The 18696-nt window shown below is 34.1% G+C and overlaps 1 protein-coding gene across 5 annotated transcripts in view; it reads right to left on the reverse strand.

Annotated features, from left to right (window-relative positions):
* Positions 1 to 3958: 3958 nt before the first annotated feature.
* The window catches only part of LOC105146940 (dipeptidase 1), a 116116-nt gene continuing 101378 nt past the window's right edge, over positions 3959 to 18696 (reverse strand). For all 5 annotated transcript variants that reach the window (XM_011057599.2, XM_011057598.2, XM_011057594.2 and 2 more), the window contains 2 exons: positions 14860 to 14995; positions 3959 to 7903 (listed from right to left, as the gene is read on the reverse strand). In XM_011057599.2, coding sequence (XP_011055901.1) covers positions 7787 to 7903; positions 14860 to 14995 — 253 coding nt within the window. In that variant the 3' untranslated portion in view covers positions 3959 to 7786. The remainder of the gene's footprint in view (positions 7904 to 14859; positions 14996 to 18696) is intronic.

Consider the following 18696-nt stretch of genomic DNA (forward strand, 5'->3'; position numbering starts at 1 on the left):
TTCGCTATTATTTAATATTTATATAATCAGGAGAAGAGACATAAAAGTCATGGAGATTATGTGATATTTATGATAAATCTGTTATTTCTGAAAGTTTAAGTGGTTTCAATAATATTTAAGACGGTCTTTTCTTATAATACTATTTTTAATACAATTCAGACGCGTCTGTTAAATATTAAAGTATCTGTTAATAAATTTGATAATCAAGAAATACAATTGGTATACTGCAGGATATCCAATATTATAATAACAATAACTAAAAAATTTTACAATAAATTCTAGTGTAACATCTACGGTAACATTACTCCCGTAAACTTTCGCAAATATAGATGTATTACCTTGGTAAAATATCTCTAACGAGCTGAGTTGAATTACATACATTGATCTATCTTTTATTTCCAATTCTTGAGAGATGGATTGAGAGATGGAATGCGTATTTTCTTTCATAAGATGACTATTTTATGAATCATTATGACAGATGAGAACGAGATGAGGTCGAAGATACTTGTATTGATTGCGTTACAATATAATATTTACGAGATCATCTTTGGATGAGTTGGTTTCTTTATTGCTCCGTGATAAACAGCGGTTATATACATTGCGAGACGAAAGTTCTCGGCAGGACCAAGCAATCAAGGTTTACGATTGACCGAATCGTAAACTTACTCTCACCGCGACGAGATACGATTCCTTGATCATATAAGCCGAATTCCGAGCTAGTGTTGGCCAAATTCTGTACAAATGCGGCATTAATTCCTCCGCAGAGCGAACAGGTTTGCCAGTATCTCACGATGCCACCTCGAGGCACTGCAGAAATTCAGGACTCATATTTGTATCGCTCCAAGTCCGAAATTTCGGAGAGATATATACCTTGATCCACCTAAGGAAGAGACTGGATGATCCTTAGTTCACCTTAGGCGCTTTCTGTGCGCCTTAACTATTTCGAACAGAGCGTATTGGTTAACCAGTGAAACTATTGTACAATATAACGAATCGCGTGTCTATGTAATAATTCCACTACTTAATAAGTCTGCATTTTCAACAAGGTAGAATTTAACGAAAAAGAATGTAAGGTATTTGATTGAGTTCTTTCAAGCACAAATATTTTGAGAGATACTTATTCGTACACTGTTAGAAATTTAAATTCGTAATGAATTTATGTAATACGTAACTGAAACTTGGTTATTAGGTAATTGAAAAGTAATGAATAATTTAACTGAAAACTAAGTTATAGTAATCTTAAATGTAATGAATGTACGCAAATTAATATATTTTAAATTTCATGCAAATTCACATAAAATTTCATGAAAAGTACATTAAATTTCATAAAAAATTTTATGAAAAGTACATTAAATTTCATATGTACACAAATTAATACTTTTCAGTTATGAATATCATTATATTTAGTGTAATGTAATGAAATTTAATGTAATGTCATGAAATTAAATTCAACTTGTGTAATTTGAAAGTACATTAAATTTCACGATATTTTTAACAATGTATACAGTAGGATTAAAGTAATTCTAATAACTTAGCATCATTTAGCTGTTATAATTATTCAGATAATTTTATTTGGATCATTCATTTTTACATAATATTTATATTTAAATCATTTATATTTACATATTTAAATATAATAATTATTCATTGTTCATCTTTCAGAAAATTATTTGTGTTACTCGAATAATAAAAATTTATATCTGAATTATATATAATATTATTCAGATTTTTGATAATAGCTTTTTAATATAATTATTTTTTACCGCCAGTTGAAATAAAATGATATGTATTAAATTATTTACTATATAGAATAAAACTTTAATGCGAGTGTGTGCCACTGTAAGTTTATTTCTGTTAAGAGTAATGGTTTGAGCATGCAAGTAAAATAATGCATTGCGCGTTTTCTTTTACTTTTTCTGTCTCGCTTTCTCTTTCTGTACACAGGGGATGTGGCTAGAGAATTTTCTTAACTTTAAGACCTCTTTTTACTCCGCGCCTCGTGCTCACTTTGCGAAGCACTCAGGAATATCGTTGGCGAACTTTTTGCAAATCCAACAAATTCCGGGAAACGCGAGCAGGCCAAGTGAGTAACACCATCAGGCGTTTCTTAAAACGGCCGCGAGGTATAACTTGACGGTTTCATATTATACGTTCCCGGGCCCCGTATTAAGGGATGAAATTTATAGGTCGAGTTTCCACAGTAAACTTAGCCGATATCTCGTCGGGAGGCGAAACAAAGAGTGGGTTCTCTCTCACAGGTTGGCACCCGCTACCTATGGAAACGATCTCGGCAGTAGCCTCCTCATTTACGCTATCTTTTGCAGCGCTCCTCTACTCATGACTAGTTTCCCTCTCCTTTTTATTTTTACCCTCATTCGTGTCCTTCTCCCTGTTTCTGCGGTGGAATGTCAGCTAAACGACGGTAAGAAGGAGCTGAAAGTTGCTATCGAGGTAATAGGAACGGCTGCGAGGTGAACGACGAAGAAGTGGCGAGTGGCGAAATGAGAGGTTGAGATGGGGTGCAAGAGGGTAGGTCGTAAAGGTGCGAGGTAGACATTGGAAAGCAGGGAAAAAGTAGTTGCTTCTGAGACGTGGTCCGTGGAGGTATGCGAAGAAACCGGTCGTCCATTCAGCTCCGCAGTCCGACGATGGAAAGAAGCTTAAATGGTTTTTCCATGGCCCGAATCCGGGTCTAAACGTGTCGAAACTTTTTAACGAGCTCGTTAGGGTTCCGGAAATGACCGGGAAATTAATTTGATCCTTGAAAAGCCTTCCACTCATCTACGGATATACGATGCTTCCATTCTCTTTTTCCAACTTTCTCATCGTTCTTGCTCAATGACCGCGAATTCACACGTGAATTCGGTCAATGATCAGTGATGAGTTTTTTGTTTCCTATTGAAGAACGTAAATTAATCCTCTTTAGAGTATAGTACGAGAAAATTAAATTCGTTTAAGACTACATGAAAAGGAAATGAATAGCGAAAAAATTTAGCTAGCTTTCAATAAAGAATAGAAATACTTGAATTAGTAAATAACTATCTATCCAGCAAATAAGTATCTATTTATTAAAAAATCGTATGTTTTGGTTTTATTCAAGTCATTTTTAGCCATTTATATGTTCAGCCATTTATGGTCCCAGTACTCATCAGGTAAAACATCTTTTATAATTTTTATAACTTTTTATAATTAATAAATCTCTCTCTCTCTCTCTCTCTCTCTCTCTCTCTTTTCTCTCTTTTTCACTAGTTGATATATTGAGTGAACTAGTGAGACAGACGCTTCTGAATTATTGAAAGTAGAAGATGTTTCACCTGATAGATATTGAGAACGTATATAAATATAAAAATAGTATTGTTACACATCGTTGAAAATGGCTTGAATGACGATGAAACGTATGATTTTCTGATAGATACAATTATAAAGCAAATATATTCTTTACTGAAATATTTTGCGTACTAATTATCACATATCATTGAGAATAATACATGGTAATTAGTGCGCAAAATAATCGACTGTTTTTTATTGAATAAATTATTAATATAATTATAATAATTAATAATATTAATATTACTGATTTTTTTATATCTGCAGTATACAAGATTTATAAAAACAACATATTTTTTACTGAATAATATTTTAAATGATCATTAGATGAAATTTGATGTTTGCTGGTTATAATCGGTGCTCTGATTTATTTTGATATTCTTTTTCTTTTAATGTTGGTTGATTTTGTCTGTCTTGATCTGATTTATTTTGGTATTCTTTTATTGTTACTCTTGATTGATTCTCTGATTTATTTTGGTACATGGTTCTTATTATTCTCTTGGTTGCAATTTAAAATTTTCTCAAAATATCGTAATCTGATAACGTCATAAGATCATCAGTAATGCACACTGCAAATTTTTAATGCTACTTACCGAGATGTGGGGAAAGGATCGAAATAAATAACTCGATCGCTTTTGCAACGACGGCGTCCGATTTGCCGTGGATTTATTTTAGATACCAGTAACTTTCGAAACCTTATTGGATATTAGTTGCGAGACACGCATTTCGTCGATCCCATTCCATAATTATGACAATAATCGTTAAATCGGCCGAACGGGATTCTGCGCAAGGGATCGACCAGATTAACTCTCTCGATTGTATCGTATTGCCTTCACGCAATAATAGAAATGAATACAATTCAAAATTTTACACAAATTTTCACCTGTCCTTTGTAAATCGTAATATTGCTCGGTATAAAAACATAATGAAATTTCTGTTCTTTATTCCAGATAAAAACGTAACTTGCAAATATGTTTCTGACACGTTTTTGTCTCTTTTTAAACGATTTTTTTTAAACGATTCGCGTTGAAATAGAATTTGCCACGCAATGGAGAATTAACGACCATATCGTCGTGGCACAAGGGAAATCGATGCGCTCATTCGAGGCTCCGATGTAATCACCAAGCTCTCTGCTATGATGAAATTTTGGTGCAAAACAGTTTATGCGAGAGCGTAGCCGCATCGAGATAAAAATATCATGCGATTCATCGAAATCGCATGCGACGGTGCGGTATAATTACGATATAGAATTTAAAAAAAATTTCATTGTTCTCAATTCGCGACATGCGCCGGCGTATGTGTACGTATACGACGTCAACTTCGATCGTGCAAAATCGTAGGAAAGGCTTATATTTTATCAAGCAACCGTAATCCATCGACTTGGTCGACATCGCTAGAGAGTTGCTTCGCGATTAGCCCCGTTCGTAGCTCCCCGATGATCACGATTGGTCAAGCCTACCATCTGGAATCGTGGTCGCCGGTTGGCGAGATTAAGAGACCAGATTTGGAAAAACAAAAAACAATATACCGCGAGAGTTACAATCAAAACACATGAATTTTTAGCTACCCATCGACGCGACTCCGTGTCTAGATTAAAAAGGATCGAGGACACTCGGTGACCTGGTTCTCCAACATGGCCGGCTTGACGTGCTAGAGGAATAATATGTTTTTTCGACTTCAGGTACCATATGTACAAGTTGCCATTCACACATGTACGGATATTGCACGCACACACACACACACACACACACACACACACACACACACACACGCGCGCGCGCGCGTACGCAAAACACGTATCTCTCTCGTTCACGGTTTTACATTCTCAACAATCGTCCACTCGTACTCGAATAAATCGACAGTTTTGTCGTAAGTAATCGATCGTGATGTATACATAGCATAAATTATTGACTAGGATAGTTTTTGGTTCCGGCTTCGACGAGGAAATCGCTGAGTACAAATTTTAACATCGAGTATGCCCGTGGCTAAATTGTTTAAACGTTTATACAAACGCGTTGGTCTTCGTATCGCAGTGATAAGGTGCTTGTTTCCGCTTCGTTATCGTGCTAATTTTCGAATATTTCGCCCTTCGCTTTTAGTCATTTCCCAGCTGCATTAACAGCTTGACTAACAGCCAATTTTGACCCTTTTACCAACGAAGCACGCGAGGCATGCTTTCTCATTTGACTATCGCATGACGAGTGTACGTATCAGTACCGCAACGCTGTAATTGGATATCATAGTGGGTTTCAATCGTTTTACTAAATCGTATTTCGCTGTTTGTTAAAATTTATCCAAAGTTTAAATTCCAACTATACGGAGCATTGTTCTTTGAAGTAAATAAATCATAAATTAAATAATTGAAATAATTGATGAGCGAATGAGTTACGATGCAAGAACACTAATTTGAATTATCATATAAAGCTTGTAGTTGCGTTGGTGTTATCGAACGCACTTAGCGTAATTCTGCATATATTTCATCATACATTTGATTTTGCTTCTAGAGTAAGTAATTAAATTGTACAATGGCTTGCCAATATCTCGTTCCAGTAATCAATAGCACTACAATAGCACTACTCGTGGTAGTTTCAAATTAATGAGCTATCGCTTCATTAATACACGCTGTAACATTATTATTGCTCATTATCGGTAGATTGGACACGGTTAATAAATATGAAAATCTTTCGAAATATAAAGCAAGTTGATTGAATTAAAATTAAATTTTTAAATTAAATTCTAATTTTTACATAAACACAGAAGCAATTAAGAATAATTAGTCACTCTTTTTACTTTGAGAAACATCAAGCTAGTGTTATTAAAATATCGATTAATGAGAATTATTATGATAAATATTATTCCGATGATAATAATACATAATACGAGATCGTGTATAATATGTAACATAAATTATACACATATTACATACAGATACACGAATTATAATGTATAAAACCTTACACTTGTGCATTCAGGGAAAGATGTAATAGTAGCAATTACAAAGGTGACAACCATACAAATTTTATATATAAAATTAATGTACATATTTTATAGTTACAACAACTACAAAATAGTTTATTTAATTATATGTGTGTACATTAATTCTATATATTGTTCTCTTATTTCAAAAGTGACACTATTAAAAAAATATGATTTTTATATGAGTTATTGAGCTACTACGAAGGAATTAGGTAAAGATTCTATCAATCATCAAAGTAAATTAATTTTAAAGTAATGTTTAAATTAATTTAATTTTACAGTCTGTCTGTTAAATATAGCACTTGTGTCATTCTAAAAGTTTTTGAAGATTATAATATCTTTTCTGAGAGCGACACATTTTGAATTGTGTTGTTTTTGTAAATAAAAATGAGCGTTTTCTGCAGAGAATATTTAGAGTTAAAGCAGTTTTGGTAATCGAAGTTTGAAGAAAAAATTATTTTATTTTGAAATTAGATCAATGTAAATATAAACTGTTAATATTTGGAGTTACGTCACTTTTTAATTATTTTTGGATTTACAATTTTTTAGGATGTTACAACTCAAAGAGGATAATTTTTAAGGGTTATAATACAAAAATAATCAAAGTAATATTGGATCATGTTTCTAAGAATATATTCTTTTGCCGATATTATTATTTGATTAATCAATAATTTTCTTTGAAAAATATCTTTTTCCTTTTCTGTAAAATTTAATTTTTGAAATTGTATCAATTTTGGAACAAAGGAATAATATAAAACTTGTATAATTGTTATTTTGTCATTACTATGTTTCTTTGTGAAGCAGATCAAGCGATAAAAGAGCTAAAAGACGGAAGTAAAACTTGTAAGCCGATCTTATTTTACCTCTAGAAATAACTTAGCGATGCGACTCATTGTTAGTCTAACTACAATTTTTATTCGCGACGCTGTGCTCTTAGTCGCGGTACTGACGTTCACTGACCGTCTTGATATTTTTCGTGAATACTCACATCTCCTGACTCCGAGATCCTTGGCGGAAATCGAGTTTATCTACCTACTTACGTACAAAGATGAGAATCGTGGGTAAGGACGAGAAGGATCGAAAGAGGTAAGACAGAGAGAGAGAGAGAGAGAGAGAGAGAGAGAGAGAGAGAGAGAGAGAGAGAGAGAGAGAGAGAGAGAGAAAGAGGGGGGGGAGGGAGAGAGAAAGAGAGAGAGAGAGAGAGAAAAGAAAAGAAAGAGAACGTGTGCATATCTGTATGTGCAGCGGATACCGTGTCGTTTCTAGGAGACGCGAGGGGTCTCGCAAACTTAGTGGTAAAGTTGTAAAGGGTGAGTTTTACCCGTTGGGGCAGTGAACTTTTGCCTTCCACTCCTCTCATCCTTCTATTTCTCTCTCTCTTTCTCTTTTCTTTGTATACTTTATATCTCTCTGTTTCTGTTTCGATCGCTCGACTCGTTTGCGAGTTACGTTTCACGGCGTTCGCTGAGAGGATTCCGGCAGCTTAAGGCGTCATCGGACGCTTTATGTTGTAACGGCAGTAATCACGACCGATTATATCCTCCTGCGGGATCTCCTCCTCCAGCGGTTCCATCCCTTCAGCGGCCAGGTTGTCCCGAATCTGCACACATAGAGAACGCTACGATGTAGTGAATGTGATTTATCGACTGTTAAAGCGTGGCTTATGATGATTTATACGTTTAGTCCTTTGATACGCATTGCCATAGTCGTCGACTTGTATCGAAACGTTTGATGCTTATGAAACAATACTACCAATCATGGACTACAGCCGTCGATCACTCATTGTAATCCGTATACCTGTACGTCCATGAATCACAAGTCAATGACGATTCACGATGTAGCAAACTCCTATTGATTTAAAAGGCTCTTGAAATAGTTAGACGTAAGAAGATTAAATTGCTCGTATCAGTGAGCAGATCAATACATTTACAAAGTGTGCTCGTCGCGCGCTTAAAAGCGGAAGACGGGTTCTCCTCATTTTTCTTCAATACATTCCGGTGGCTCATGAAAAAAGCCGAAATGAATTTTGACTGCTTCTAAACGCGACAGAGGAAGAGAAGTGGCGAAGATGGAAGACCACGGCACCTCGCGAATGTTTTCAGGAAAAATCGTGCCTGGTGATTGCCGTTGTAGGAGACGAAATAAAAAGATCGGAGCCCGCGTGCCTCTCAGGACGATGTGGCGCGCGGCGCGTCTATGAAAGGTAAAGACGAGCGCATACGGGAGAGTAAAAAGATTGGCGCCGGTGTGAGTATTTCACACGAGCATACACGAGCGCCCATCAATTTTCGGTGAAGCCCATTAACCTCCCACGGGCTTTAACCGAAAACGAAGCTTTCGACGGCTGACGAAAGCTTCGACGCGTCAGCGATGCTCTGCATGATGACGAAAAATCGCCGCGATGTACACGACGTGGATCAGAGTTTGCTATTTCGAGACGAGATTAACGCATTTGTAGTCTGCTATATGGACAGCAATTTATATGCGCCACTAACAAAATGAGATGGGCGATAAAAGAATTGAAAAACAAACTTTATGCATGCACTGAAAAAAAGTCTGGTTATAGTTGTAAAAGTTTTGATAAAATAATTTCAGTCAAATGTTTGATAAATATAATAAAAATTATTCTTATGAAGATTTCATGCTTTTTTTTTAACAATTACTGGACAGTATATCAACTTTTGTCTAGTAACTGCTGACAAAAAAAGAAATGAAAAATGAAACTATATTTAAAATTCCAATCTAGATGTAACCATCTGTAGTTATTCCTCAGAAACAATGTTTGAATCCATTTGCTGAACATAAACAGGATAATATATAAATGGATTTTAATTAATAATAATTTATTAATACTAGACGATAATTGCTATTTACGCAAATTGCATGTATTTTTATCAGGAAAAATGCTTCGCAGCTACTAAATAAATCTACTAAGTTCTTATCTATTTCCTATACAATAATGTTGCAACTAATAAGAATAAAGTAATACTATATAGATACTAACTAAATGTATGTCTAAGAAAAACTGTATATACATTTCTGTATATACATTTCAGGATAATTAAATTCTCATTTTAATTATCTAAATATTATCTTACTTTTTTTAATTATTAAACTGTTGGTTAATATTATTATATTTGGTAATGTTCATTACATATTACATCGACATGCTAAACAAAATACAGTTATAATATAGTTATTTATAACCTATTATATTATAGCCTTAGATTTATATTATGACCTAATAATATTAACTTAATTATGATATAATATGTCATATTAAAATAAGAGGAAAATTAACAAAGTCGCTATTCATTAATAGCCTTTCAAACCAGCATAGCATTCTTTTAAGTGCTGTAACAAAATTATTGGACACATAGTATAATTTGAAACCGAAGTAATACAAAGCACAGAAAAAAATAATAATGTAGCTAAAAATAATAACAATGTCGTTCTAATGATATCTCTAGCTATAATATTATTAGACTTTTCTTCAGTGTGATTTGAAAAATTTTTTGTGCTATAATATTCACTATGCTTTCTACTCTTTTCTCTACTAATTATTTGAAATTCTGTTACTCTGATGAAAGTTAATAGGTTTGAGTAGATGTACCTTCATTAATTAAATAGATACAAGGATTGAAGGTACGCTGAATCAGTGATATTCGAAAAGAAATGAAAGAAATGAATGTTTCATATAGAGGAAAGATATAAAAAATGTCATTAAATTTGAGATCCTTTCTGCGTTTCTCTCATTGGCGCTTCGAAAAGTAAAATTTTTTTTATATCACGAAGAGGAAGAGAGTCTCCCTGATTTGCACTGAAATAATTTATCGATAAAGCGTCGGGATGTAAAAAGCTTTTATTGACTTGGAAATGCTAGCCACGTTTTTTCCACTCTTTGTAAAATTTATTTTGCTTTCATAAAGTAAGAAAACGATGTTCTCCGTTTGGGGTCGATCCCACTGGAATACATATTAGGATGGCGTGACGTAAATTTCACTCTCGCCCGAAATTCACCCCCCCAGTTTTTCAATTAAACGAACGTCACAGGAAGATGGCGTCCTATCACAAATATTTACGTCGTGCAAACGCAACTGTAATTTTTCGGTCATTGATTATCTGTGTTGCGAGAAACCAATATTCTGTGAAGGAGATAGAAGAGCATATATGACTATTAATTGTTAAAAAAAAATAAGAGAAATATTCTTAAAATAATATCTGTAGATTAAAAAAAATTATTGCAAAGTTTTAAATTTTTTTCTCCTATTGATAAAAAAAGAAATATAGTATTTAAAAAAACAAAGGTAATTTTTTGTATACAATATTTAAGATGAAAATAGTATTTTTATTGGACTCATTGTTTTTTCCTTTTCTTTCTCTCTTATATATATTTTAATATAACATGCAATGGAGAAATGTTTTAGAAAAAAATGGACATATCACGTGTTATGTTAGACGTTTATAAACGTCATTTTTGTTCAACACTCCGTGACGTAAATCCTGTGTACGTAAAGCTTCATTTTGCCGCCTCGCTGAATTTTCAATTAAACGAATACAGAGAGCGATGGCGGCGCGCATCTCCGGCTACGAGACAACGCAGAAAAGGAAATGAGAGGGCGATATAGGAGGACGTCGACAGTCTAATCAAATCCGCCTTTATTGTCGCTTTCATGCCTCGGGCACGTAACGTTACGGTACTTACGGTATAAACGCCAGCAATACGGACGTCTCATAGATGTAATAGCCTTTTCTCTGCCAATCTTTCTATATATTCTACTTTCAAATTGATACTTTTTTTTTTATTTCAAAATTTTAATCGTGCGCGTTCGAAGAAACTAGTGACTGAGAGATTAAAAGTTAATAGATGTTGAAGGATTTTCATCATAAATGCGCAGGCTGCCTTGTTATAGTTCATATTTTCCTGAATTGAAGAGAGAACTGCACAAAGCTGAAAGCCGTGAATTTCTATTCTAAAAATTAAATATCGCGAAATGAAAATTATTCTTAAACTTTGACATTTAAGTTTAATACTTGTATATGAAAAATTAAATTAAATTCACTTTGATTTATGTGCTTGCAGAAAATATCTTCATGAACGAGAGCTTGTCATATTGAATGTGAGATATTAATGGATAGATCTAAAGGGCTATATGTGTCAATATCTTATTAAAGTTCATATTATTATTAAAATTGAATTACCAGAAAGCTATCTCTCAATCTCTCTTTTAAAAATTGAATGTCATAAATGAGAGTTATATATTTTTAAATCATCTCAACTGAATGTATTTCTTTGAAACTGATACGTTTCAGCATACGGGTATACTTCTATGAAAAGTTTCACGATTAAATTATAATTAAATTCAATTATATATTAAACAAATTATATGACTGTCATAATTTATGTGTATATATATATATATATATATTATAAATATATTATAAATATGTATATATATATATACATATACATATACATATATTTAATTATATATTGATCGCACTACAATTTATATTTCTCGAAAATAGACACTTTGGTGGCAAGTATGATAGTACATCATACTTGCCGATACATACATTTTACGTACTCCGATATTTACGAGACATAAAATTGTTTCGACGAGATAAAATGTGGATGAAATGAGGGCGGAATTTGGAAAAACTCTGCTAGATGTTTTCAGCAGAATGTAATGGCGATCGATACGCAGCAAGCCAATAATGGTACGGTATGCGCGATACTAATTGCATTATTGCGTGTGGCATGTTGATGACTGTTCATCAGTGGTTCCGCTAATGAAAGGGATTTGATAATAGGAAGGAAAAATCTTAAGAAGAAAGAGACCGAAATTCTGCTTTCCGTAAATTGAAAATGAATCCCCGCAATATAATATTCCCGAGAAATTGTATCATTACGTTGAAATTGAATTACTTAATTATTTTGAAAAGGTCATTACTTTAAATATAATATTAAGTATAATTAAAACATTATGTTATTTCACATTACATTATTTCTATTATTATACTGTTTCTATTTCTGCTTTTATAAGCACCAATGACAAAGGTAAAGCTTTTGTTATGCACACACTTTTATAAAAGAAAGGAAAACAACTTCATACATGTGGTGTAAACTTCTTTCACAACATTTTAAAATAAATTCTTTTTTTTCACGCACACGAAAGAGAAATATGCGGATCACAGTTATTACAATTTATCTTAAAAAATAAAAGGAAGAGTAAATGAAAAAGTCATCTTGACTCAACATTAGCGTGTTTCGAAGTGGTACGGCGATTTACATAATGTGAATGTGCACGACACTGATTGCATTACGCCCGAGGAATTTGCACGACTGTTTCTGAACGGATCCTTACGGATGAGCGTTTGTCGGGGGAGTCGCGGTCTTACGAAACAGTATCAAAGTTCCTACGAATTCCGTCCCTCTTGTGCGAGGAACAATAGCGGAATTGAGTTTCAAGGTAACGTAATCGCCGCCGTTTTGTTCGCCGCGCCATACTGTAGGCACGACCATTATTTCAGCAATTACGACGTTTCTCGCCTGCCTCGTATAACCCGGTCCACCGCCAACGACGATGGAGCGGAAAACGGCGATGAGATGAGTTGGAATTGCTCAAAGGATTTGCCTACCCTCGTCGACCTCATTGCGATGAGAAAAGCGTAATGTAAATGTGCGTGCGCGTGTGTGTGTGTGTATGTGTGTGTGTGTGTGTGTGTGTGCGCGTATCAGGTAAGAAGATATGTCGACTTCTCCGCGAATTTGCGCATTGAATTAATGGCAAGTTGTCGTCTCCTAGTCGGAAGAAATTGGATTCATAAGCGCGGAAATTCTACGCGACTCGAGCGCTACAAATTATCCTCGATGTAGAAAGTCACACATTTTCATATTCCGATAATCAAATAATATTCTCTCCGCGGCCGGATCTGGAAAATTGCATCCGCCAAGTTAAATTGGAATAATTTAAAACGCCGTGACAGGAAAGACGCGCTTACGAATAATACGCAACCATTAGGCTTCCATTGTGCGTCTCGCAGCTTTTTCACATATCCTTAAAGCGCGGACGCGGACATTTTTTCGCGATAAATCATTGAAAAATGCAGAGGATAATTTTAATTCTGCAACTATCCTAGCTGGAATGATCGCTGTGTCTTTGTTTTTACGGAAACCGACGCTCGGAGGATTGCTACGCGAACGCAAAATTTACGCTTTCACGCGTAATTCATCGCGGCGGCGTTTATTACATTACAATTCAAATGTATGTATATACATGTACAAAAGTATATGCACGATACACATTCTTCTCTAAATATAATAAACAACTCCTGCTTCGGACGAATAACCCGCGGTTCCGTTGACCATGCCGCACCGCAATTAAATTATCACAGTAATTTCAACAACGGCCATCCTGAGCGTCCTCAAACATCCGGAACATCCGGCGCACATAATTTCTCACATCATTCCTGTCGGGGCGTGTACCACCGGGTAATATCCGGACTGAAACATTTTCAGGCGCGTCGGAATTCTCATAGGACGATCTGCATTCGACTGCACTCCGCGAAACTGGGCGTTTAACATTGAAATATACGAGACATTAATCGAGTGACCAAAGGGTAGAAGCTGAATCACAAATTAGAGAGAGTTTAATTCAATTTTAGTTAAGCGGAGAATCAGATGAATTTTTAATGATACATTTCCATTAGCAAATATTGACATAATATTATAATCAGATAAACGAATAAATGGAGATCGTTTTTAATTTAGGCATTGCAATTTTAATTCTTCAGCGATGTTCATATTCTTTTTCCCGTTATTATTTCGATAGAAAACCTAACAGTAAAAAGTTATTACTAGTTACTTTTTCTTTTTGTTAAACGGAGAACAATTGCGATCCCCGTAACTTCATACGTAAACAAGCTTCGAGCGTTGAGTTTTAATTAACGTTGACGAGCGAAGGAGGGTTCCAGGTGCAACGACTCTCCCTGGAATGTCCGAGCTTATCTTTCACCAAGTGTACTTATATTAGGAAACGTCAGTGTTGAGTGATGCTGAGCGATACTTCAGAGCCATTTAATACACACACCATATGTAGTCATGGCTGTACGTCACAGGCGTGAATAAGATAGAAAGAAAGAGAGAAAGGGAACTATCAGATGGGTTAGTGGATAGTGCCAGCTGGTTCTACGACTGGCAACACTCCAAGGGAACAAAAATCATGGTCCGCCCAATCGGCTTCTCTCTCTCGTCCGACGGTGCAGCGCGCAGACCGGATGCATGATTTGTGTGCTTTATTAAATCCGATATTGGTCGACTCGGCTAACCCAAACCAGGCCATCGGTTATTTCGTGGCAGAAACGAGAGCGCTTTCCTTCGATCTCTCTCTCTCTCTCTCTCTCTCTCTTTCTCTCTCTCTTCTTCTATCCTTTCATCGGTGCGACTTTTCCACTTTCGACACGCGTCCGCTCTTTTCATCAAGTGATGCGAGAAGTTGAATGTGAGGAGAAATGATCCTCTCCTTTTTCCTCTACGACTAGAGAATAATTTACCTGTTCCACCGCCTTGAATACCCGTATAAGATTCAGACCAGCCAACTTCTGGATGTCTTTCTCCGACCATCCATGCGCTAGCAATTCCGCGAAGAGCTCCGGATACTTGCTGACATCCTCCAGACCCGTTGGTGTTCTGAGACAAAGAATTTATGATGAAACTTTATTGAGATTCGCAGATGAAACCATGCGAGATAATTAATTAGAATAGAAATGTCATAGAGATCGAGTTGCATCTTCTTTCTAAGTGTATCAATTTGGAAAGCTCAGAATAGAGGATATTTAATTATGTAATTATAAAAAGTAAAATGTGTAATTATATTATTTTAGCGATATTTACGTTGCTAACATTATATTGGAAGGAACATCATTTTCAATATTTTTATTAAATCTATATTTTATATAGATAAACTAAAATCTGATAAAATGATTGAAAATGGTATTACACTTTTTTCAATATAATAGATTAATCATTACAGAATAATTTTGCTGAAGTATCTACAAATTAGTTAGATACATTCTGAAAATAATTTTATTTGGACAATTAATGAAATTATTACGTGATATGGTGATCAAGTTACTTAAAATTGTTTTAATTATTTTAATGAGTCAACAAAATTATTTTCAGATTTGTATCTAGTTAAGTGTAAATTTTTAACTATTTTAATAAAACTGTTCTTTTCTTGTATTAATCAGATAAAAAAATTTATTCCTCTTGGAAATCATTTCTTTTCATAGAAAACGAAATTTCATCACGATAGTGAAGTGACAGTTGGCAACTTGTCAACAGAGTAACTTTGTATTCGATAAAGCCGCAAACTAGGATGAAAATAATTTCATCTCCCTTCATCTCCAAAAATATTGTTTTAAAACACTGTGCTCTTGCGCCGCGATAAATTTTCGTCGCCCTGTAAAAGTCGATATGGAAATAATGTTCGTCCCGCGAAGCGCCAGCTTGTGAACGTACGGTGCGCACCAAGGCCACAATTTACATGAATATTTCCGCTCGATAAGATAGGGCTTTAATGAAGCAGAAAGCATCGGGAGTTTAAATTAGAAAACTGCTTGAAACTTTTATGGGTCCAACCCCCGGAACTTCACGTATCCTCGTATTACCGCAGTAATTTTACGTGCACGTGCAACTCTTCTATCTATTGCACCGCGGCGTGAATTATATTTTCGTCCGCTTGAATTATTCAATGTATATAGATGATGCGATCGCATTGTAAAAAGCTCACATTATTTATGCATGCAAGAGGCGCGAATTAAAAAAGTTAATTAATATGTGCCTGTGTGATTAATGATACACTTTTTATTTACGATATTTCCGAAGTGGTGTCTCTTTGTCGAGATAACAGAAAGCATATTCTTCAGGAATATGCACTAAAAAGAAAGCTATTTCGTACATATTTACACGGAAAGAATGGATTTGCTGAAGTCTAAAAATTTTATAGCTAGACACAGATATTGAGATTCGCAGATGAAACCATGCGAGATAATTAATTAGAATAGAAATGTCATAGAGATCGAGTTGCATCTTTTTTCTAAGTGTGTCAATTTGGAAAGCTCAGAATAGAGGATATTCAATTATGTAATTATAAAAAGTAAAACGTATAATTATATTATTTTAGACACAGATCTGAAAACAATTTTGTATCGACCATCAAAATAATTGTCTAAGACGCTTGAACTGATTACTAGAATGTCAAATGCTTTCTGCATTTTCCTCATTTAAGCGTTCTATAATATAATTATTTTGATTTAACAAAATTTTTATCAGATATGTATCTATTGAAAATTTCAGCAAAACCGTTCTCTTTGTATATGACTATAATTGCATGATAAAATAATTATGGTCAAGAGTTTAATTGTTATAGTTATTGTGCTATAATATTATAATAGTAATAATAATTATATTTAAATATAATTCTATCAAACATGGTGTTCAATGGGAAAGTGTTGCAACTGCATAATTAGCTGCCATGTTCGAATATGTTTAATTACTGAAAAAGGAAATTATGAAAACAGAAAATTTGTAACTTTTAATGGGTATAAATAAAATTTAATAAAATGTTTGTATTAGTATACTTCATTGATGAACAATATGAATTAATCAATTAAGTTAATAATTAATATCCAATATCATACATACGATCCGAAAACAGTATCAGATTTAATAGCTATAAAAAGGTTATCAGAAATATTAAAAACGACATGCAAGAAAAGTACGTTTTACGAATTTTCCTTTAAAAAATGAGTTTTGTACAAATTTTGATAGTGTTTACTTCTACTAGTGTAAAATATTAATTCTTAGAATTAATAATATATTTTTCCTGAATAAAATAAACTCATATACAAACATTTTGTTAAATTTTATTTATACTTATTAAAAATTGCAAACTTTTCTCTTTTCAATACAATTTTTTTTCAATGACTGAATAAATTTGAAAATGACAGTTGATTGTGTCAACACTTTTGCGTAAGACATCCTATATACAATTACTAAAAATGACTACAAATTATAGTCATGTACGATGAATTACAGTCAATATCAATTATATATATAAATTTTTTTGGTATTATATAGAACTATGAAGCTTTTAATCGTAATTATTTTACCATTCAATTTATAGTTATAAATACTTTTCTTTCAATATGAGTTTTCACAAAAGATACTGGAAATAATTATGCAAACCACTCGTGTTTATTATTGATTAAATATCTACTTATTCAAATTTTTCCTCGTATTATCCCAGACATATTTCTCTAGCGAACAAATGTTTAGTTTGAATTATTTTGTGAAACGTACGACCACGGTTCTCTCTCCGGGTTTCCCGATATGAAAATTATCTCTCCTTTCAACCGTTGTGTTACGCTCTCGCTCATCTCTCCGACCGTTTCGCCTAAAACAATTATTTGCAGACTGTCGCAGCTGTAAAAATTTAGACGTATGTTCCGCACGTCAGAAGCGGAAGGGATGGAAGTAAATTCACGGAAGAAGGTCAAAGTACAATAATGAGCTAGTCGGGAAGCAGTCACGGATAAATTACACGAGTTACTTCAGGTGGTTTATCCTTCATTACTTTAATTACCAGTACGCTGGGTGACTGTGGCGAACTTACTTTACTGCTGTGAGAGAGGCACGCCGGGAAAGCGGTCTCGCCTTCCTATCTTGTACGATCTTCACTTATGAGCGGAGGGCGAAAATGCGCTACAAAACCAAAATTCGCTCGACCCAATTTGACCAGGGTTACCACAAAATCAAGGGAATCAGAGAATTGTCAAGGAAATTGAAGATGGTCAGGGAAATCAGAGGAAAGTCAGAGAATTTTGTAAAATTTTCTGAAAAAATTAAAATTCATAGCTTTAAAAAATTTAACACATCATATCTATATGCAGTTTTGAAATACTATCAACTTTACAATGAAAAATGCAAATAGTGTTAGTAACATTAATAGTAATTTACATTGCTGTGTTGATCTTTCAATAAAATATTTAACGGTTTCCATATCAAGACAAAAATGTAAAAAATCTTGAAAGTCAAGGAAATTTATTTGAAAATCTGGGAAAAGTTATGGGATTTTAGGATGAGAAATTTGTGACAGCCCTGTTAACGCTAACGCAGAGGGTGCTGTACTTTGCGAAAAAGTCCTTTAAAACTACAGAAAAAGAAGTTACGAATTTTTATATTTTTACAAATGAAAGCTATCATTCTAATAAAACTATCATTCTTAGCTATCATAGCTAAGATATCCACTTTTTTGTCTTTATAGCTTGATATGAAGTATTTTGTACGTCTATACGATACAAGCACTAAAGATTGTCCATCTGTGAATT

The sequence above is a fragment of the Acromyrmex echinatior genome, chromosome 1 (assembly GCF_024713525.1).
Source record: "Acromyrmex echinatior isolate Ae372 chromosome 1, ASM2471352v2, whole genome shotgun sequence".
Classification (NCBI taxonomy): Eukaryota; Metazoa; Arthropoda; class Insecta; order Hymenoptera; family Formicidae; genus Acromyrmex; species Acromyrmex echinatior.